The following is a 22,216-nucleotide window of genomic DNA, read 5'->3' as shown; positions in this document are numbered from 1 at the left end:
TCCGAAAGGCACCGTTTCCACCTGGGTGGCAGGTGGACTCGTGGTGTGGAATGAGGGTTCCCCAATTGGAGGACTTGAGGCACAGAACCCCAGGAAAAGAAGACTGAAAAACTAGGTGAGGCTTATTGCTTGTACCAAAGGACAGAGCAGGCCCCTTCTGCCAGCACCACGGAGGGTACCCCTGGAGGCTGAGCAGCAGGAGGCATTGGCCTAGGCTGTGCCTGACTCACCGAGATCTTTCTGGTAGGGTTGGAGCCACCACAACTTGGGATCCAGGGCCAGGCCCAGGGGGCGGCCCTGTAGACATGTGGCGGACGAAGTGAGTTTACTAGGCATTTTCCAGCCAATTATCACCAGCTTTCTGCCCAAAATCAGTATTGATTTGGGCAGAAAGCTGGTGATAATTGGTGGACATTGGGTGGCCCTTCAGCTGAATCACCCAAGATTAAGTTTCGTGCCTTTCTCCTACATCATTTCTCCTTACTTTCCTCTTTCAGGTGGCATGAGAGGTGTCACTGCTGACAGTGACCATGGATGAAGGCAACCACTCAGTGGTGTTGGAGTTTGTGTTCCTGGAACTCTCCACCTCACCGGAGATCCAGCTCCTTCTCTTCTTCTTTTCCTGTGTGTTCTATGTGGCCAGCCTGATGGGAAACCTCCTCATTGTGCCAACTGTGACCTCTGACCCTCATTTACAGTCCCCCATGTACTTCCTGCTGGCCAACCTTTCCATCATCGACTTGATATTTTGCTCTTCCACAGCTCCCAAGATGATTTATGGTCTTTTAAGAGAGTGCAAAACCATCTCTTTATCTTCTTTATCCACGCATTTGGGGGCAGTGAGATGGTGCTGCTCATTGCCATGGCCTTTGACAGATATGTTGCCATACGTAAGCCCCTCCACTACCTGACTGTCATGATCCCACAAAGATGCATTTTATTTCTGGTTGCATCCTGGATCATTGGCCTTATTCATTCAGTGACTCAACTGGCTTTTGTTGTGGACTTGCCTTTCTGTGGGCCTAATGAATTAGACAGCTTTTTTTGGACCTTCCTCAGTTTATCAGACTTAATTACACAGAGACAAACACATTGGGATTCATGGTTACTGCCAATAGTGACTTTATTTCTGTGGCCTCCTTTTTGAATTCTAATAATCTCTTACACCTTTATTTTGGTGACTGTTCAGAAAAAATCTATGGGGAGTATGTCCAAGGCCCTCTCCCCTCTGGCAGATCATGTCACTGTTGTTGTTTTGTTCTTTGGGCCATTAATTTTCTTCTATGTGTGGCCATTTCCCACATCACATCTGGATAAGTTCCTTGCCATCTTTGATGCAGTTCTTACTCCCTTCCTGAATCCGGTCATCTACACTTTTAGGAATAAGGAGATGAAGGTGGCAATGAGGAGACTATGTTCTCAGTTTGTGAATTAGAGTAAAGTCTCTTAAACATGCAGAGGATTGCATGGTGATGTCGTTCTCTGGACTTTGCTTCTGTAAGAGATTTACAGGTCATGGTTTTCTTGCATTTGTTTGTTTATGAGAGAGAGTGAGCGAGAACAAGTGAGAGAGAGACAGAGAGAGAGAACACAAGCAGAGGGAGGGACAGAGGGAGAGGCAGAAGCAGACTCCACACTGAGAGGAGAGCTGGTAGCAGGGCTGGATTCAGAACCCCAAGATCATGACCTGAGCTGAAGTCACACACTTACCTGACTGAGCCACACAGGCACCATGGTCATGGTTTTCTTATCTCACCAGTGGTCTTATTATGATATGATGCCAAACAGAATTAGTATAAACATGAAACAATACTTTTTGAAAGGCAATATGTGGCTCACTGTTCATTTTCTATTTTCCTCATGTCAACAGACTCTCTTACTTTAAAGATAAATATTAATTTTTCCTTCATCTGATTTGTCTTACTATACAGATGATTTGTTTTCTATATTTGCAGCTCATTATCTATTAGCTTCCCTCATTGTTCCATTGCTAATTTGGCTTTTCCAGGGTCCAGTAAGGAGACAAATTAACCATACCAGTTAATTTGAAAGGAAAAGTTTGGTGTAATGAATGGTTAGCTAAGTAAAAGATTTTAACTAGTTTTTGAAAGTGGATGAATGGTGAGGTATCACGGACATAGCATTTGTAGGAAGCAGCTCTCACTCCTTGGGATGGAAAATGAAGGGAAGAAGTTAGAATTACTAAAACTTAAAAATAAAAAGCTATTAAAATCTTGTAAGAAGGACCTGTGGAGTTGAAACTCACATATCTGAGGAAGGGCTGCTGCTTGGTTGGTGCTAGGGTCTCTGAGTTTAGAGAAGGGCAGGGACACCACCCCTGAGGCAAGGATACTGCTGGTAACACAGGTGTTTCTGAGAAGATGAGCTCTTCTAAGGTTGGGACACAGCTGTTGCCTGGGAAAGAAACCAAGGTTGTTGAGGTGAACAGTGTGGTTGGGTGATGCTCACAGGCATGGTGAGCAGAAAGGAAGCCCACAGGCAGCAAACAGGAAGGAGCAAGGAAGTCCCTCCTTCCTCTTCCACCTTGTAGTCTCCCTTTAGTGACCCTAAATGACAGAGTTGGCCAAAAGAAATGGGTTTGTAGAGCCTTAGCTCCTGCATCCTGGCAGAGTATGAAGGATAGCTTAGATCTGAGAGATAATAGTTCATAGAGCACACACAGTTACTTAGAAAATTATTAAAATTCAATTAGGGAGGTTCTCATGGGTTTTTAAATTTAAGGTAAATCATCTCATAGAGTTTCCCTATTTTAAAAAGTTTCAGGTACTGGAAAATTAGTTAATTAGCTCAACTTCCTAAAGAGACTATGTGGAAGATTTAAATCCAGAGTCCAGGTTGCCAGGCTCCTGGTCCTTTGCTGCCCTCTGTCACTTTAGATCTTGTTTCCTCAGTGGCTAAGTATCATGTCTCCATTGGGCTGTTAAGCTGTCACTGATGGGTACCGCTATATTATTCACCTTGTCTCTTGAATGTCTGTTTGTCATATAGCAGAGCTTCATGTCCATGTTCATGAATAATTTCACTTAATAAATCTATTTGGACCTATTTTTACATTTCTTTTCTGATTTCTTGTTTCATTTAAATAGAGCTTTCATTTTGGACGGTTTCAGGGCTACCAAGAAGTTGCAAAGGGGTTCCAGGGAGTCCCTATACAGCCCTTACCAGCTTCAGTTTCAACTGTTTCTTCTAATGTTATCATCTTACATCTTACATTTCTTGCATTTCTTACATTTCTGTGGTCCATACACTGAGAGGTCAACACTGGTACATTCCTATTAACTCAGTGCTAGACTGTATTCAGATTTCACCAGGGTTTCCTTTAATGTCCTTTTCTTTTCCAGGTTCAATGTAGGAAAGCACACAGCATTTTGTTATGATTCCTTAGCATAGTCTGGTTTGAGGATGTTTCAGTCTGACCTTATTTACAATGGCTATGACAGCTTTTGGGGGTATTGGTCAGGCATTTTATAAATGTCCCTTAATTTGGGTTTGTCTGAAAATGTCCCTCAGAATTAGACTGGGATTTTTGTTTTTTGTAAAGAATACTATAAAGATGAAATGGCTTTTTAGTTTAATCATACCAGGGGTATATAATACATACATGCCACCCCTAGTGATGTTAAACGTGCTCAATTCATTTATTATGTGACCTTAATGAAAGAGAAGCGACTCACAACATGTTACTTCTGCAGCTACTTTTTGTGTATAAATTTTTAGTCTTTTTTTTGTTTCCTACTTTATTTATATACAGAGAAATTTGATATTTATCAGGCTGTTCCAAGTAATTCGTGTTAATTTCTCAGAAATTGAGCTAATTAACTAATTTTCCAGTACTTGAATACTATCAAATTATCTAAGGATGCTTTTATTATTCATGATAGGATTTAATGTAGCAGAGAAAATAATCAAGATGATCTTCTTTAAAGAGAAGTGTCATTCCTCCCTCCTATGATTCATTTAGAGCGCTTTCCCTTATTGCTATGCTCACAATGAATACATTTTTAGTAGACAATTTTCTTGATTAATTGACCTTAATTGTGCATCCTTGGTCATGATAACATTAGTTGGTCACTATCCCTTAGTTCAAGTAATTAGCTATATTTTCCATTTTTAGAAATGTTTTATATACCTCTGTGCATGTGAGATAATAGTCTGGGAATAGTTGCAAGGGACGGATGGAATGAAGTTGACAAGAGGATGAAGGTATTAAACTAGATAAGCTTCAGTGATACGAAAACTCTGATAATGACTTGTTATTTGTCTATTTCAATTATGTTTTGGCTCAGAGTCAGAAAGAAACAGGTGGTGCTGGGGAGATGACAAGTAGAGTAGGAGAATAAATACAAAGGGTTGTCAACACAAAGGACTGAATTAACCTTAAGTAGGTATAAGTGATAAATGAAATAAGAAAAATAAAACCCCAATTTCATAGAATCACGATGAAGAAAGAATAATTAAAAACCTGCTTAGAAGAAAAATACCCTGGGAACTAACTCACTTTAAATTAAATTAATTAGTGTAGGTTAAAATTAAGTGTTGGAAGGGTGGAGAAAAAGTAGGGAACTAAATATGTCAGGTTTCACAACCTGTAATCAAGCCTCCTGCTTTTGTTTGCATTCTTTAAATATTTGTTAGAATTTTTCTAGGTCACTGCAGTAAGATGTTTGGTGGTGAAATGGGGGTAGTTAGGCAGAGTGCCAAGGATGAAGGGATAGAAGATGATCCTATGAAGGAATACTAAAGGAATTGAGGTGGTTAAAACTGGAGGGCAGTGATCTTTATTTGCTTTTATAAGGTTCAAGCATATAAAATATTTATCTGAAGGAATTGCTGACAATGTCTTTATGTTCACAGAGAAAGAATCAAGTGGCCATCAGCTTACTTGAAAGGATGAGAGATTTTCTTTTTGTAAGGATGAAACTTTGGTCTATTACATTAATAAATAGTGGGATGCTAAGGAAGAAAATGAATTTTCAAACCATGTAAACTGTAGAGAAACGGACATATCCAGGATGGAGAAACTAAGGAAAGGAACTGTGTCAGAACATATTTTTAGATCGCTGCCAACTGAATGATTTTATTAATTGGGGATAATGAGCCGCTTTCACTCTTTTTCCCTCCAGAATATTTTAAAATGTAAAATTCCCATGAATCTATTCTAAGGGGTTCCCAAATTCTGATTCTATGTAAACCAAGATACTTATTTATTTATTTATTTATTTATTTATTTATTTATTTAAGATTTTTAATTTATTTATTTGTGAGAAAGAGAGAGAAATGGAGCATATGAGGGAGGCAGAAGGGCAGAAGGAGGAGAAAGAAAACCGGCTCTCTACTGAGCAGGTATCCTGATGGATATGGGGCTCCATCCCAGGACTCCAGGATCATGACCTGAGCTAAAGCTTAACCAGTTGAGCCACCCAGGTGCCCTAAATCAAGACATTTAAATGACGATTTCATAAGGAGGGCATTTGATGGAATGAGCACTGGGTGTTAAATGCAACTGATGAATCACTAAACTCTACCTCTGACACCAATAATACACTATATGCTAACTAACTTGAATTTAAATTTTGAGAAGTTTAAAAATAAGTGATGATTCCATTAAATGCTGCAGAATCTGGATTTTCTGCATACCATGATCATTTACATAGTATAAATAAAGAATGGCTGTAATTTGTGTCATAATTCTTGAGTGGAATAACTAGACCAGGACTAGAGAACTCAGAGTGGAGTATCTTCTAATGCAAATGGCCTTAAAGGAGCGGCGCTGTTTTCCATGGAAGTCTGCAAGGTCTAAAGTTGATTGGGCACCCAGAACCTACTGTCTCCTTCTAGAAGCTGTTGAGACTGTATCTCAGAAGCACTGGAGAGGCACTCAAGAAATTTGAATAGTTGAAGATAAGAGCTGGGTAAGTTTCCAGATCTCCCTTTTATTAGTTGTAGTATTTTGTGTGGTTTTTTTTTTTTTTTTTTACTTTTCAGGATGTAAAGTAGGTATCTTTTGTCTTTGTCCCATTTATCCTTCTGTTCTCAGATTTTGCTCTCATTCCTGAAGTCTGGTTCTCTCTTCCTCAGCTCATCTCTTCTTGCTCTGTCTTCTGCAGCAACCAACTCAAGCTCATCCTTCTTGGGTAATGAGTCAGGTTTTAAAATGAATCAGTTATTTCTTCATTGTGGAAATCATCATTTCTTATACACATAAGATCTCAGTGAAGGAGGGCCATCTGGTAACTTATTTGTTTGTCTATAATAGCTTAATGTGACACCTTTCCCTTAAGCAATGTAAGTAAAACTAGGGGATGCAGTATGTTAGTCAAAAGTTAGGTGATGAGGTATGTTAGTCCAAAAGAAAGCAACTCTAATTCTAGTAGGAAGCAATTCTGAAATGTAGGACTAATGAGATTGCATATCCGAATGAGCTCCCAATCCACTATTTCTTACTGTTTGTCACAATTTTCCCTCTAACTGATCATCTTGGACTCCTGTTACATTAAAAACCCTAATTTCCTGTTGTCTTCCTCTTTGTCATCTTTCCATCAATTTACTTTCTAATTTTAAAAATGTATTTAACTTTCTTTTTCTCCAAAATTGTCTTTTTTGCCCTCTGGCTAGACTGTTTTTATTGGAGCCTTACACATATTCATATATATATATATATATATATATATATATATATATATATATATTTCCCCCTATGATTGACTCAATAAATCATTTTCTGATTTTGCTAACCCTTTTCCTTATAAACTTAGCAGTCAGATTTCTCAGTATTTCTTTTACCTTCTCACTTGTCCTTTTTTTTTTTAAGATATTGTTTATTTATTTGACACAGAGAGAGAGAGATCACAAGTAGGCAGGAAGGCAGGCAGAGAGAGGGGGAATCAGTCTCCCTGCTGAGCAGAGAGCCTGATGCGGGGCTCGATTCCAGGACCCTGAGACCAGGACCTGAGCCAAAGGCAGAGGCTTAACCCACTGAACCACCCAGGTGTCCTCTTCTCAGTTGTTCTCTTCTTTTCTTTTTTTACAGGGAAAGAGACTATGTGTGACACATGAGTGTCAAGAAAGTGTGTGAGCAAGTGTGGTGGGTGAAGGACCAGAGAGAAAGGGAGAGAGAATCTTAAGCAGGCTCCATACTCTCAGTGTGGAGTCTGATGTGAGGCTTGATCTCATGACCCTGAGATCTTGACCTGTGCTGTAATCAAGAGCTGAATGCTTAACTGAATGAGCCACCCAGGAGCCCCATCACTTTTTTGTTTGTTTGTTTTTGTTTTTGTTTTTGCTCTTCTCATTTCAATGTGGAGGAAACAACACTTGTATTTTTAGGTCATAGTATATTCTCACTATTACACCTACTTCATGGAAACCTTGGAAGAGTTTTACTAACACACTTTCACACAGAAGGAATGATTTTGCCTTATTTTTCTGCCCATTCCTAGAGAAATTTTTGATTAGTTAGTTCATATTTCATGATATAGAGTTGTGATTTTAAGTCCTAAAATAGATTAACAACTTTTACTTAAAATTGTCCAGATAACTGCCACCTAAATATTTGTTGAATGAATAAGTTGATTAGCCAAGACATCTGACCATCATTTCTGAGCTGCTTTTCAGTGAGAACAAACAAGTGTGATACTCAATTCTGTCCCAAGTGTCTTGTACAACATTTGGGGAGATAAAATCCATGCATATTTATCAAAAAGGCATTGAATGATTACCGTGATAGGAATTATAGAAGCAAAAATTCAGATAAAAAAATCAGTCAATACTGGGAGGGGACTCTGTGAAGGTGGAAATTGAGCTAGAAAGCAGCGGAGTGTTTGTGACTCCTCAGTATTTGATGAATTACAGCATTTCTTCAAGTGTTCTTATCCTTTCTAGGGAAGGAAATTTGTATGTAACAGACCAGAATTGCATTTTCTGTCATGAATATGGACTTCACAAAGGCAGGAATGCTTGTGCATGTTTTATCCTCATTGCCCAGATTGATACTTGGCATTCTAGGCACTCAAAAATATTTACTGAATTAATGAACAAAAGTCATTTAAAAATCATTCAGAGAAGCACTCAGGACTAAATTGTATACCTAGTTGCCAAAGAACATATATTTTGACTGATTGGGATATCCATCTTATCTATCTTGGGATAATCCCAGGATTGGTTCCTTACCATTAGTGGATATTAATTGGCTAGCCTTGGTCCTGGATGTAATAGGACTCAGTAGTGTCTATGGTGTAGTTTCCGGGAAAAGGTCCCGATGGACTACCTGACCTTCCTCCTTCAATATCTCTTCCATCTTCATGACAGGCTCTCTGAAAGTTCCTCTGTCAGATTCATTGCTTAGTGATAAGGTCTTCTTTCTCCCTAAAACATGTTCACTTGTGAGATGTTGTGGTATTACAGAATAATGGCTCCTAAATATCCATATCTTAATCACTGAGCCTGTGAATATATTACTTTACATGGCACAAGGGACTTTGTCAGCGTGATTGAGAACTTTGAGATGGTCAAATTATCCTGGATTATGTGGATATTGTAGTCATATGAATCCCACCTTACAAGTTAAAGGCAGGATGGTCAGTCAGAGAGGAAATGTGATGACAGTTGGCAGAGTTTGGGATGACGTACTTCGAAGAGGGAGGAAGGGGACATGAAGTAAAAAATGCAGATGACCTTGGAAAAAGGAAGATACTGGATCCTCCCCTAGGTCCTCTAGAAGGAATCCAGGTCTGCTGACACATTGATTTTAGCTTAGAAGACCCATTTTGGCCTTCTTATCTTTAGAACTGTGAGATCACACGTTTGTGTTTTGGTACACCACTAAATTCCCAGTTATTTGTCACTGCAGAAATAGAGAATGAATACATGTGGAATTAATACAAAGTTTAATTTCGGGCATTCAGTGGGAGCCATGGGTTCTTGATCCTCTGTAACTCTCCCACCAACTGTCTTTGGGATAATGAGCAGGTCACCTCATATATCTCTTTCTATATAAATTATTTCATTGGTATAACATGGAGTCATGCAGTTGTACTAAATCAGAAACAGTCACTGAACAGTGGGCCTCTGATGATTTATTTCTGGTATTTTTTTTTATCCTTAAAGAACTGTAATTGCATCCTAGCTACCCATGCTGCAATTTGGCTACTGTCTCTTCATTTTGTGTGTGTGTGTGTGTGTGTGTGTGTGTGTGTGCGTGTGCCCATTATCCCTCTAACTCAATCGTGACCCTTTCTCAATTGCAGACACAGATTTGTCTGACTCTTTTCACCAGTTTTCTTTTCCTGTTGCTCTTTTATCCATTCCAAATGTATTTTGAAAAAGAAAAAAGACTGTTATGTGGAAGAGTTCTTACCTTTGGGTATTCAATGACTCTCTTTGTCTGTCTGTCTACTAGTGGAGGAGATTATTTGCCTCAGGTGTTATGTTGGAAATTGTGAATTTTTTGGAATATAATTTTTTGGAATATAATTAAAAGATAAAATATTTTTCCTGTTTGAAATTAATAGTTGAGATCCCTTATTGCATTTGTTGACAGACTTCTCTTGTGAAATAATTATGTTATGTATTTAAACAATTGCATGATGAGGTTTGGGATCCTGTGATCCTGACTGGTACCACAAAATGTATAATCAATGGGAACTTTTGTAGATTATGATAAACTCTCTTAACTGCAGGAGTCATTCTTCAATCCCTTTGATTTCTTCCTTCATTCAACCAATGTTTAGTATTCATTAACTCATTGTGTTAGTCACCACTGGTGATTGTGATGGAGGTGGGGGGTACTCATATAAACTTAGATGATTCCTATATCCAAGAAACTACCCATTAATTTGAGAAATGGAAACTTATATAATCAGGAGAGGCAGAGTGAAATCAATGCTAACAGTGCAGAGAGAGTAGAGACTGAAGCAAATTTGGAAGATTTCACAAGGGGGGGAGCATTTGAACTTGGGCATTGAAAACTGGGACAGTAGAGAATGAGAAATTTTGAAAGCTGAAAGAAGGAAGATGTTTAAAGTCTAAGCAAGCAATAGGATTAATGGACAGAGACTTTGAAAGCTATGTGCTGTGTATGAGGGATTGTTAGTTTGCTCATATGAATGGCGGAAATGCTATCTATTCAAAAGGTTTTGAAATTGACCTTGTATGTTACTGATAGAATGCAGGGTAGGAGGAAATACGAAATAGCCATGTGATAGTGAAGAAAACAGAAGGGAAACAGGTCCAGGGATGGAATTCTTTTAGTTGTAGCAATTTTAAATCCATACTGGCATTGGGAACCAGCTGGCTCCTATAAGTAGAAGTCTTAATGTGTATATGTGATGAAGATTATTTGGCTCTGGGAGTTTTTAATATGATGACTGTTTCCATGGGCAGGAGGCTTCCTTTTGTGAACACCAATACTTGCCTAGGCATTTTTTTAAAAAAAAATTTTCTTTCTTCTTTTAGGGAAACATGAAACCTGATCCTTGTGTCTGAGGCAATGGACAGAATGAACCAATCAGTAGTATCAGAGTTTGTGTTCCTTGGACTCACAAATTCATGGGAGATCCAACTTCTCCTTTTCATTTTCTCCTTTTTATTCTACTTGGCAAGCATGATGGGAAACCTTGTCATTGTGTTCACTGTAACCTTGGATGCTCATCTGCATTCCCCTATGTATTTCCTCCTGGCTAACCTCTCTGTCATTGATATGTTGTTTTCCTCAATTGCAGCCCCTAAAATGATTTGTGATATTTTTAAGAAGCACAAAGCCATCTCTTTTTGTGGATGTATTATGCAGATCTTCTTTAGTCATGCTCTTGGGGGCACAGAGATGGTGCTACTTATAGCCATGGCCTTTGACAGATATGTGGCCATATGTAAGCCTCTGCACTACTTGAACATCATGAGCCCAAAGATGTGTCTATACTTTTTAGTCACTTCTTGGGTCATTGGCTTCATCCATTCATTGGTTCAATTAGTTTTTGTGGTAGATTTGCCTTTTTGTGGCCCTAATGTATTGGATAGTTTTTATTGTGACCTTCCCCGACTCCTCAGGCTTGCCTGCACAAACACTCAAGAATTGGAGTTCATGGTTACTGTCAATAGTGGGCTCATTTCTGTTGTCTCATTTATCCTGCTGGTCTTTTCATATATCTTCATTTTGTTTACTGTTTGGAAACATTCCTCTGGTGGCTCATCCAAGGCTGTCTCCACACTGTCGGCTCATATCACTGTGGTGGTTTTGTTCTTTGGGCCACTGATGTTTTTCTACACATCGCCTTCTCCCACATCACACCTAGATAAGTATCTTGCTATTTTTGATGCAGTTATCACTCCTTTTCTGAATCCAGTCATCTACACATTCAGGAACAAAGAGATGAAAGTGGCAATGAGGAGACTGTGTGGTCATCTCACGTGTTACAGGAAGATTTCATGAACGGATGGCTTTGAAGATACAAAATCACAGATTTTCCCTCATGCTGGTTGTAAAAAAGACATTATGCAATTTCAGAAAAATCCGTTACACTTAGGACATGTTATATGTCTAGAAATCTACTATGATATTATGGTATCTATTTCACCATTAAGTTAGAAGTCATGTTTTTCTTTGATACCCTGTATGTCAAAGTGCTAAAAAGTGAATAATACATGCTTTGAAACCTACATGGTTAAGGGAATGTCATCATGTAATTGAGTAAATAATAAAGTTTGATGTTTTTCCTATATTAAACAGACTATTCTACTGCTAGACAAATTATGCATTTATATTATCCTCCATCTGCTTACTTGAGTTTATACCTTGATTTTAATTCTCTTTGTTGCTAGATTATCTCCTCTATCTGGTAGTGTAATAAATTGTTAATCCTATGTGAGAGCTATAGCTATAGCTAGATTGGATTACTAGCATTATTGCCTTTAATCCCTTCTGTTGCACTATATATAACCCAGGAGATGAGGGGTGATTGCATTAGCCCAGGGTTAGAACAAAATTTATCAGAGAGTCAGGCTCTGAAAACCTTGACCCTGGTTGCCATGTCAGTGTCTGTTGACTTTCAAATCAGTTTTGTGTTTGAATTTCTGAACATATTCTACTCTTTCAGCCTTTTCTTATAGGTCTATCTAATGTAAGAGGTGTAAATCTCTTATGTGTATTCCTTTTTTTTCTTGTAAACTTCTCAGTGAGCACTATGGACTTCCTTATCATTTCTAAATCTTTTCTTACTTTCTACCATGACCGTATGTTTCCTTGTTCAGGTTCCACCAAAGCTGACTCTTAAACTATTGCATTAGTTATGAAAAACATGTTTAGAATTCATTATGCAAGATTCTTTTGTCTATAGTGGTAACCAGAGATTTTTGATTAAGTTCTATTTTGAAGGCCTGAAGTCTCCCCAGATACTTACAATTAATGATGTTATTTCATTTGTGGGAAAGAAATGTTGTTGATTAAATTTTATTCTGCTCGTGCTCACTTCAGCAGCACATATACTAAATTTTACTCTGCTTAAGGAAGTGTCACTAAGATCATTGTACCTCTCCCAGAAAGAGAATTTAAAATATTTCAACAAAATGAAATATTTATAGATATCCATGAAGGGTTCCCCCCCTCCCCATACATTGAGAAGCTTGTTATTTAACAAAATTACTAGACAATAGAATGGAATGCACACACGAATTGAAGTTTCCTTCATGAGACAATAAAATTATTATTGTCATCATTTGTGTTCTAGGGGAGGTAATAAGTGACTCATATGGTGCATTTTACAATCTATTGTCCTCAGGGATTAACCTTGAAACTTATGGAGTAGATATTCTCACCATCCCCATTTTACACAGGAGGGCTCTGAGGCATGAAGATGTTAAATATTCTCAAGTTGCATTAAGTAATCAGACTGGACAGAAAGCCTTGTGGTTTTGATGCAGGATCTGTAATCTTAACCCTTGCACTATAATGCATCTCTGGTAATAAAAGATATCAGAATTACTTATTTACCTGGAAACAACCTCTACTTGTGGGCTTCCTCTGGAGACCTCCTCACCATCAAAACCCAGTTTTTATGAGGTTAGTAAATTCACAAATATTTTTTGTGTATGTGAAATTAATGGGGCATATTGTGCAAGGCACTCACTACTATCGGGGAAGTTGAAATGCCAGATTTCCCTTGATATATTGTAGAGGAAGGAGCCCAAAGGATAAAGAAGATATCTGAATGGGTCTATTATGTGTAACATACTTAGATAACCCCTGGCTGTATCCTTCTGGGAGGGGCTAGGGGGCATGGCATCACCAAGATCACTTTAAAAAAATGCAACATACATGACAATGATCCTCTCTACTTTCTCCAAAGGTATGCTTGACCATGTGCTTGCATAATCAAATATTAGGAATAAAGGAATATCACAACATTCTGAGGACTGTTGGGCACAGTCTGAGTTGAAATGGATACTCAAATCTTTAAAGGCTCATTGTGGTCCTTTATTTGAAGGGAGGCATGTGGGACTTAACTATATACAGAGTCCCTGTCTAGATCTGGTGGATCCACCAGTGGGTCCATCAAATGACGCCCCTCCCACCCTGTGATCAATATGCCATTTTCTGAATGTATAATTTGAATCAATATACTTGGTTGTTAGTCCAGCTCCCACACTATTTCTTTGCCCTGTGGGTTTCAGGTATTGTAGAGGGTATGGCACCTAGCTTGTCACATCCATACACTCAGTATTTAAAAAAAAAGGACATTATATTCTGCAGGGATAAAGGTGGCAGTAAGATACCCAAACAATGTAGAAATGGTGATCTCCAACCTCTGACTATTTAACCCACCACTGTGGCCCCTACAAAAGTCAGGCAGATCTTAGAAAATGACAGTGGACTACTGTAAACTCAGTCCAGTAGTGGCCTCAATAGCAGTTGTTATACTAAAGGTGTTATTGTTGCTAGAGCAGTGTTTTTATTTTTTAAAGATTTTATTTATTTGAAAGAAAGGGAGAGAGCACAAGCAGGGTGAGTGGCAGAGGGAGAGGTCCCTACTGAGTAGGGAGCATGATAAGGGACTCCTTCCCAAGACACTGGGATCATGGTCTGAGGGAAAGGCAGACACTTAAGTGACTGAGCCACTGTAAAGAAGATTAACACAAACTTGGGTATATGATATGTGGTTATTGATCTGGTAAATATTCTTTTCCATCTCAGAAAGTAGAGTTAGAAACAATTCACATGGAAAGGACATCAATATCTATTTGTTGTTCTGCCCTTTGATAGTCTGGACAGAAATGAATCATCTGGATGGTTTATATCTATTTAAGATTGCCTATTATATTAATGACACTATCTGTCAAATTAGAATAGGACAAATGGCAAGCACATTTATGCTTAGGTTGTACATATTTGTTATCAAAGGAGTGAATAAATTGCATAAAGAATAAGGAAACATGCCATTAAAATTTTAGGAATTCAGAGATATGTATCAAAGACTTAATCATAGGAGAAAACACAGGCAAAGTTCTTGACATTGGTCTAGGGAATGATTTTTTGGGTAAGACACCAAAAACACAGGCAACAAAAGCTGAAATCAATAATTGGGAAGGTATCAATCTGAAGAGCTGCTACACAAAAGGAAAAGATACAATGAATTGGACCCTAAACTCTATGGTCCAATAATATTCAACAAAACAGGAAAAAATATACAGTGGAAAAAAGACAGTCTCTTTAATAAATGGTGCTGGGAAAACTGGGTAGCTATATGTAGAAGAATGAAACTCGACCATTCTCTTAAACCATACACAAAGATAAACTCAAAATGGATAAAAGACCTCAACATGAGAATCCTAGAGGAGAACATAGGCAGTAATCTCTTCAATATCAACCACAGCAACTTCTTTCAAGATATATCTCCAAAGGCAAAGGAAACAAAAGTGAAGATGACTTTTGGGACTTCATCAAAATCAAAAGCTTCTGCACAGCCAAGGAAACAGTCAAGAAAACAAAGAGGCAACCCAAAAAATGGGAGAAGATATTTGCAAATGACAGTACAGATAAAAGGTTGATATCCAGGATCTATAATGAACTCCTCAAACTCAATACACACAAAACAGACAATCATATCAAAAAATGGGCAGAAGATATGGACAGACACTTCTCCAATGAAGACATACAAATGGCTATCAGACACATGAAAAAATGTTCATCATCACTAGCCATCAGGGAGATTCAAATTAAAACCACATTGAGATATCACCTTACACCAGTTAGAATGGCCAAAATTAGCAAGACAGGAAACAACATGTGTTGGAGAGGATGTGGAGAAAGGGGAACCCTCCTCCACTGTTGGTGAGAATGCAAGTTGGTGCAGTTTTGGAGAACAGTGTAGAGATTCCTCAAGAAATTAAAAATAGTACTTCCCCATGACCCTGCCATTGCACTACTGGGTATCTACCCCAAAGATACAGATGTAGTAAAAAGAAGGGCCATCTGTACCCCAATGTTTATAGCAGCAATGGCCATGGTTGCCAAACTGTGGGAAGAACCAAGATGTCCTTCAATGGATGAGTGGATAAGAAAGATGTGGTCCATATACACTATGGAGTATTATGCCTCCATCAGAAAGGATGACTACCCAACTTTTGTAGCAACATGGATGGGACTGGAAGAGATTATGCTGAGTGAAATAAGTCAAGCAGAGAGAGTCAATTATCACTTATTTGTGGAGCATAACAAATAGTATGGAGGACATGGGGAGATAGAGAGGAGAAGGGAGTTGGGGGAAATTGGAAAGGGAGGTGAACCATGAGAGACTATGGACTCTGTAAAACAATCTGAGGGTTTTGAAGGGGCGGGGGGTGGGAGGTCGGGGTACCAGGTGGTGGGTATTATAGAGGGCACAGATTGCATGGAGCACTGGGTGTGGCACAAAAATAATGAATACTGTTATGCTGAAAATAAAAAATAAATTAAAAAAAAGAATGAATTGAAAAGGCAACTTACACAATGTGAGAAAATACTTGCAAATTCTGTACTTGATAAGGGGTTATTATAGATAATAAGAAAGTCATAGAATTTATAGCAAAAAGCAATTAATCCAATTAAAAAAGGATGAAAAACCTGAATAGGCATTTTCCCAAAGAAGATATACAAGTGGACAAAATACCCAAGAAATTTGCTCACCATCACTAATCATCAGAGAAATGCAAATCAAAACCACAATGAGATTCCCCTCACACTTGTAAGGATGACTATTCTAAAAAAGATGAGAAATAAATGGTAACAAGGTTGTGGTGGAAAGAGAACCCTCTTGTACTCTTGGTTGAAATGCAAACCGCTGCTAATTTACAGTAAATAGTATGAAAGTTAACAAAGAACAATATGGTGGTTCTGCAAAAAATTGAATACAGAACTATACAATGATCTTGAAATTCTACTTCTGGTTATATATTGAAAGGGAATGAAATCAGGATTTTTTTTTTAACTGAAACTTTTTTTATTAAATTATTTATTTTCAGCATAACAGTATTCATTATTTTTTCACCACACCCAGTGCTCCATGCAATCCATGCCCTCTATAATACCCACCACCTGGTACCCCGACCTCCCACCACCCCGCCTCTTCAAACCCCTCAGATTGTTTTTCGGAGTCCATAGTCTCTCATGATTCACCTCCCCTTCCAATTTATCCCAACTCCCTTCTCCTCTCTAACATCCCTTGTCCTCCATGGTATTTGTTATGCTCCACAAATAAGGGAAATCATATGATAATTGACTCTCTCTGCTTGACTTATTTCACTCAGTATAATCTCTTCCAGTCCCGTCCATGTTGCTACAAAAGTTGAGTATTCGTCCTTTCTGATGGAGGCATAATACTCCATAGTGTATATGGACCACATCTTCCTTATCCATTTGTCTGTTGAAGGACATCTTGGTTCTTTCCATAGTTTGGCGACCATGGCCATTGCTGCTATAAACATTGGGGTACATATGGCCCTTCTTTTCACGTCATCTGTATCTTTGGGGTAAATACCCAGGAGTGCAATGGCAGGGTCATAGGGAAGTTCTATTTATAATTTCTTTCTTTTTTTTTAAATTTTATATTTTTTATAATTTCTTGAGGAATCTCCATACTGTTCTCCAAAAAGGCTGCACCAACTTGCATTCCCACCAACAGTGGAAGAGGGTTCCCCTTTCTCCACATTCCCTCCAACACATGTTGTTTCCTGTCTTGTTGATTTTGGCCATTCTAACTGGTGTAAGGTGATATGTCAATGTGGTTTTAATTTGAATCTCCCTGATGGCTAGTGATGATGAACATTTTTTCATGTGTCTGATAGCCATTTGTATGTCTTGATTGGAGAAGTGTCTGCCCATTTTTTGATATGATTGTCTGTTTTGTGTGTGTTGAGTTTGAAGAGTTCATTATAGATCCTGGATATCAACCTTTTATCTGTACTGTCATTTGCAAATATCTTCTCCCATTTTGTGGGTTGCCTCTTTGTTTTTTTGACTGTTTCCTTTGCTGTGCAGAAGCTTTTGATTTTGATGAAGTCCCAAATGTTTATTTTTGCTTTTGTTTCCTTTGCCTTTGGAGACATATCTTTTTTTAAAAATTAAATTTATTTATTTTCAGCATAACAGTATTCATTATTTTTTCACCACACCCAGTGCTCTATGCAATCCGTGCCCTCTATATACCCACCACCTGGTACCCCAACCTCCCACTCCCCTGCTACTTCAAACCCCTCAGATTGTTTTTCAGAGTCCATAGTCTCTCATGATTCAGGAAAGCCCATCTTTGGAGACATATCTTGAAAGAAGTTGCTGTGGCTGATATCAAAGATTACTGCCTATGTTCTCCTCTAGGATTCTGATGGATTCCTGTCTCACGTTGAGTTTATCTTTGTGTACGGTGTAAGAGAATGGTCGAGTTTCATTCTTCTACATATAGCTGCCCAATTTTCCCAGCACCATTTACTGAAGAGATTCTCTCTTTTCCACTGTATATTTTTTCCTGTTTTGTCGAAGATTAATTGACCATAGAGTTGAGGGTCCATATCTGGGCTCTCTACTGTGTTCCACCGGTCTATGTGTCTGTTTTTATGCCAGTACCATGCTGTCTTGGTGATCACAGGTTTGTAGTAAAGCTTGAAATCAGGTAACGTGATGTGCCCAGTTTTATTTTTGTTTTTCAACATTTCCTTAGTTATTCAGTGTATCTTCTGGTTCCATACAAATTTTTGGATTATTTGCTCCAGCTCTTTGAAGAATACCAGTGGAATTTTGATTGTAATGGCATTAAAAGTATAGATTGCTCTAGGCAGTATCGACATTTTAACAATCTTTATTCTTCTGATCCAAGAGCATGGAATGGTCTTCCATCTTTTTGTGTCTTTTTCAGTTTATTTCATGAGTGTTCTGTAGTTCCTCATGTACAGATCCTTTACCTCTTTGGTTAGGTTTATTTCCAGGTATCTTATGGCTCTTGGTGCTATAGTAAATGAATCGATCTTGAAGAGGTATCTGTACACTCGTCTTCACTATAGCATTATTCATGGTAGTTAAGATACGAAAACAGTGTAAATTTCTTCCAATCGATGAATGAATAAAGAAAATGTGGTATATACACAAACTTGAATATTCAGCCATGAAAGGCAAAACCCCATGTGTGATAACATGATGAGCCTGGAGGTCATTATAGTAACTGATATAAGTCAAGCAGAGAAAGACAAATAATATGTAGTATCACTTATAGATGGAGTAATTTTCAAAAAAAGTGCTGATTGTATAGATACAGATAATAGAATGGTAGTTGCCAGGGCTTTAGGGGAGGAAGAAATGGGGATATATAGGTCAAAGTGTACAAATTTTCAGTTGCAGGAAGATAAGTTCAAAAGATCTAATGTATAGTGTGGTGACTCTAGTTAACAATATGGTATTGCACACTTGAAGGTTGCTAAGAGTAAATCTAAAGCATTTTTATCACAGACACAGAAAGACACACAGTCCCAAGAGTTTACTATATGAGGTTATGGATGTGTTAATTTTCTTCATGTTGGCAATCATTGCACAGTATATGTGTATACTAGGTCATCATATTGTAAACTTTAAATGAATACAATTTTGTTTGCCATTTATCCTGAATCAAGTTTGAAAAAAAACTGTAAGAGTTCAGTGGTCTGGGGAATAAGGACATCCCTTTAAAGTAAAGGAAAAAGACTGAACCTGTACCTTCCACCACCAATAAGGGAGCACGATGTCTGGAAGACTCCTGTTTCTGGAGGAAACATATTCTACAACAGGAATAGTACCCAACTTATGCACTGAAAGATGTGAAAGGCTCTCAGCTTGAGCAGGGTACAGATATGGAAAAGGTCTTCTTTTCCAGCATTTCCAGATTTAATGCAATCAACCCTGGTACTTGGACCATCCTACTTGGCATTTTGTAGTATTAGAAAAATGTGAAAATTTAGTATTAGATGTAGCGTTGGGAAATTCATGTAGCTGATCTTATGCAGAGACATCAACTCTGCTGCTATGCTTTAATGCCACTTAAACTGTTCTAGAACAGCTGGGGAGAGAGGCTGACTGACAACCACAGGGGCAGGTCATCTTACTCATGTACATCTTATTCATGTACAATGAGTAACCTCAATTGAGCTCCTATATGGGCATGAGTACTGTCATTCTCTCGTTATTCTGAGAAGTCCAGCTACCTACCTCTCCCTAGAACTCCAAGCCAATAATTGTATAAGCTCATTCTTTTTTAGTCCTTGCACAAGCCAAACAATTATGCTTCCAGAAATTGTAAGATTTCTACCACAGCTATTCTTTTCTTCCAAGGGAAACATAAAACTAAAGGTACTCCCTGAAGTTCTTTCCATTACAAGGGTTTACATATAAAATATAAATGTAAATATAAATATCTATCTATATCTGTATCTCAAAGTATCAAGTCCAAGCTGTTACTTCAGCTGCACCTGCAGTAAGCCATTCCATTCCTTTGTTAGGCCAGCAGATTCTTGTTGGTACTGTTTGATACTACTAATAGATCCAGTGTTCATGTGCTAACACCTCCTTTTCTTTACAAAACGTGGATCCATAGTATGATGTGATATATTGTGTTATCATGTGTCTGTATTTCACTTGAACTGTGATCCTTGGGGGAAATTGTTCATCCAGAACTATAAAAAATTGTGTTGTGATTATTCAATTAATGCTTGCCATAAACTTCACATCTTTTCTTTTTTCACTACCAATTTTTCTAATACTACAAGGATGCCAAGTAGGATGGTCCAAGTACCAGGATTGATTGCATCAAATGTGGAAATGCTGGAAAAGAAAACCTTTTCCAGGGAACTCTGGGTGGCTCAGATGGTTAAGTGTCTGTCTTCAGCTCAGGTCATGATCCTGAGGTCCGAGGTCCCAGGATCAAGCCCTGTATTGGGGAAGACTGCTTCTCCCTCTCCCTCTGCTGCTCCATCTGCTTGTGCTCTCTCGCTCCAGTCAAATAAATAAATAAAATATTTAAAAAAGAAAATAAAATCTTTTCCAGATCTGTACCCAGCTCAAACTGAGAGCTTTTCACATCTTTTAGTACATGAGTTGGGTGCTATTTCTGTTATAGACTACGTTTGCTCCAGAAACAGGAGAAATCTTCCAGACATTGTGCTTCCTTATTAATGGTGGAAGGTATAGCTGTTTTATTCCCTTTCACTGGAATTTCACATTCTCTGGAATGAATTACTGTATAGTTAAGTCTTTGTATACATCTGTAACTACTCAATATAATGATTGCATAAAAATGAAATTATATGTACATTTTTCTACTATTTAAATTATGCTAAAAAAATAAGCACAGTGGCTTTTTTGGAGATGATCAAGATGATCAGAATTTTTTGTTAATATTTGCCTATTTTCAGAGATGGGTAATTATCAATATTTATAAAATTTCCAACAAAATAGCACAAAGATATTAAACAAAAATATTCCACTTTATTTCCCTCTTCCTTTCTAGTGTTTTATTATGAGTTTTAGATCACTGGTTGCCCTGGTCAAATCAAATAGTTATCTAGGGGGTAAAGTCCCCTGATCCAGGAGCTCCTTCTAAACTATAATGTTTTTTGCAGTATCATTTGGTTATTGTATTCTTGAGCTATAATTAGCTTCATTTCTTCTAATAGCAGGATTTTAATAGGGCACTTTGTATTAGAAACATAGGAAAATTTCAAACTTCCTGAAGATGCTGTTCCATTTATTCAGGTAGAATAGAAGAACTAAAATAAATTCAGCAATGCAAAAAGTGGCTTTGATTTTATACACGATTTTGTTGTTGGAATTGCTGTGACTATGAGTCATATCCTCAAGTGCATGAGTGTTATCCTAAAGCAAAGACAATAGTGTTCGGGATAAGTAATTGAATAGTATAGAAGAATAATTGTGAAAAAGTTAGTTGACATTTTGGAAAAGGTTAACTGACCTTGACTTTTTGCTGGAATCGCACTGTACCTTGGGTATCGTGCAAGATATTAGAAACAGTCAAATGGTTTTGTAATATTTTGTATTCAGCATAGGTTGCAATTAATCAGTCTGTGCTGATTATATAAATGTTTCTCACCCTCTGCCACTTGATCAACTGATGAGAAAGACTGATGACACAGGAAATTAACAAGGATAACTATATTTCTCCCCCACTAGCTTTTTAAAAGAGATGGGTATAAATTGATCATCTTTTGTGAAAAGGGAAGCAAATTTATCAGGAACTTGTCAAGTTTATAAGATGGGAAAGGATTTCATAGGCATTTCAATAAAAATAGAAGACATGAAGACCAAAATCCCAAAGCTGAAAAAATAATTTACAATTAACATTAATTACAATTAATTAATTACAAATAAAATATGATGTGAAAGATTTAAAAAACCTCATAAAGCTACTTGGAGATTAAACTAATTTTTCTGGTCCCTTAATGGTTTGGAATTAGAGTGTTTTATATGAATTTTATCTTTAAGTTGTAAGTAGAAAGAAGAAAGGTTTAAAGAAGGCTGAAAAATGAGATTTTTTTTTTCATGGGAGGGAGAAGAAGATTCTAGCGACAAAATCAAAAATAACGAGTCTGCTCAATCTTGCAAACACAAAACTCATGATTGACTTAATTTCTTGCATTTGTGTAAAGAAACAATTATTTGAAAACTCATTTTCAAGATTTATTTTGCCCAGGGTGA

General features: G+C 37.7%; 1 protein-coding gene and 1 pseudogene across 1 annotated transcript; both read left to right on the top strand.

Moving 5' to 3' along the window:
* The first annotated feature begins 530 nt into the window (after positions 1-530).
* Positions 531-1,435, top strand: LOC116589967 (annotated as a pseudogene).
* A 9,072-nt stretch (positions 1,436-10,507) lies between these two features.
* LOC116589966 (olfactory receptor 4F15-like) lies at positions 10,508-11,446 on the top strand. The gene has a single exon (XM_032341694.1). It carries the CDS (start codon positions 10,508-10,510, stop codon positions 11,444-11,446), a length of 939 nt encoding a protein of 312 aa, XP_032197585.1.
* Positions 11,447-22,216: the final 10,770 nt, after the last annotated feature.

Source organism: Mustela erminea, chromosome 5 (genome assembly GCF_009829155.1).
Source record: "Mustela erminea isolate mMusErm1 chromosome 5, mMusErm1.Pri, whole genome shotgun sequence".
Classification (NCBI taxonomy): Eukaryota; Metazoa; Chordata; class Mammalia; order Carnivora; family Mustelidae; genus Mustela; species Mustela erminea.
Note: the sequence above shows the minus strand (reverse complement) of the source record. Positions and strands in the feature narration are given on the sequence as shown.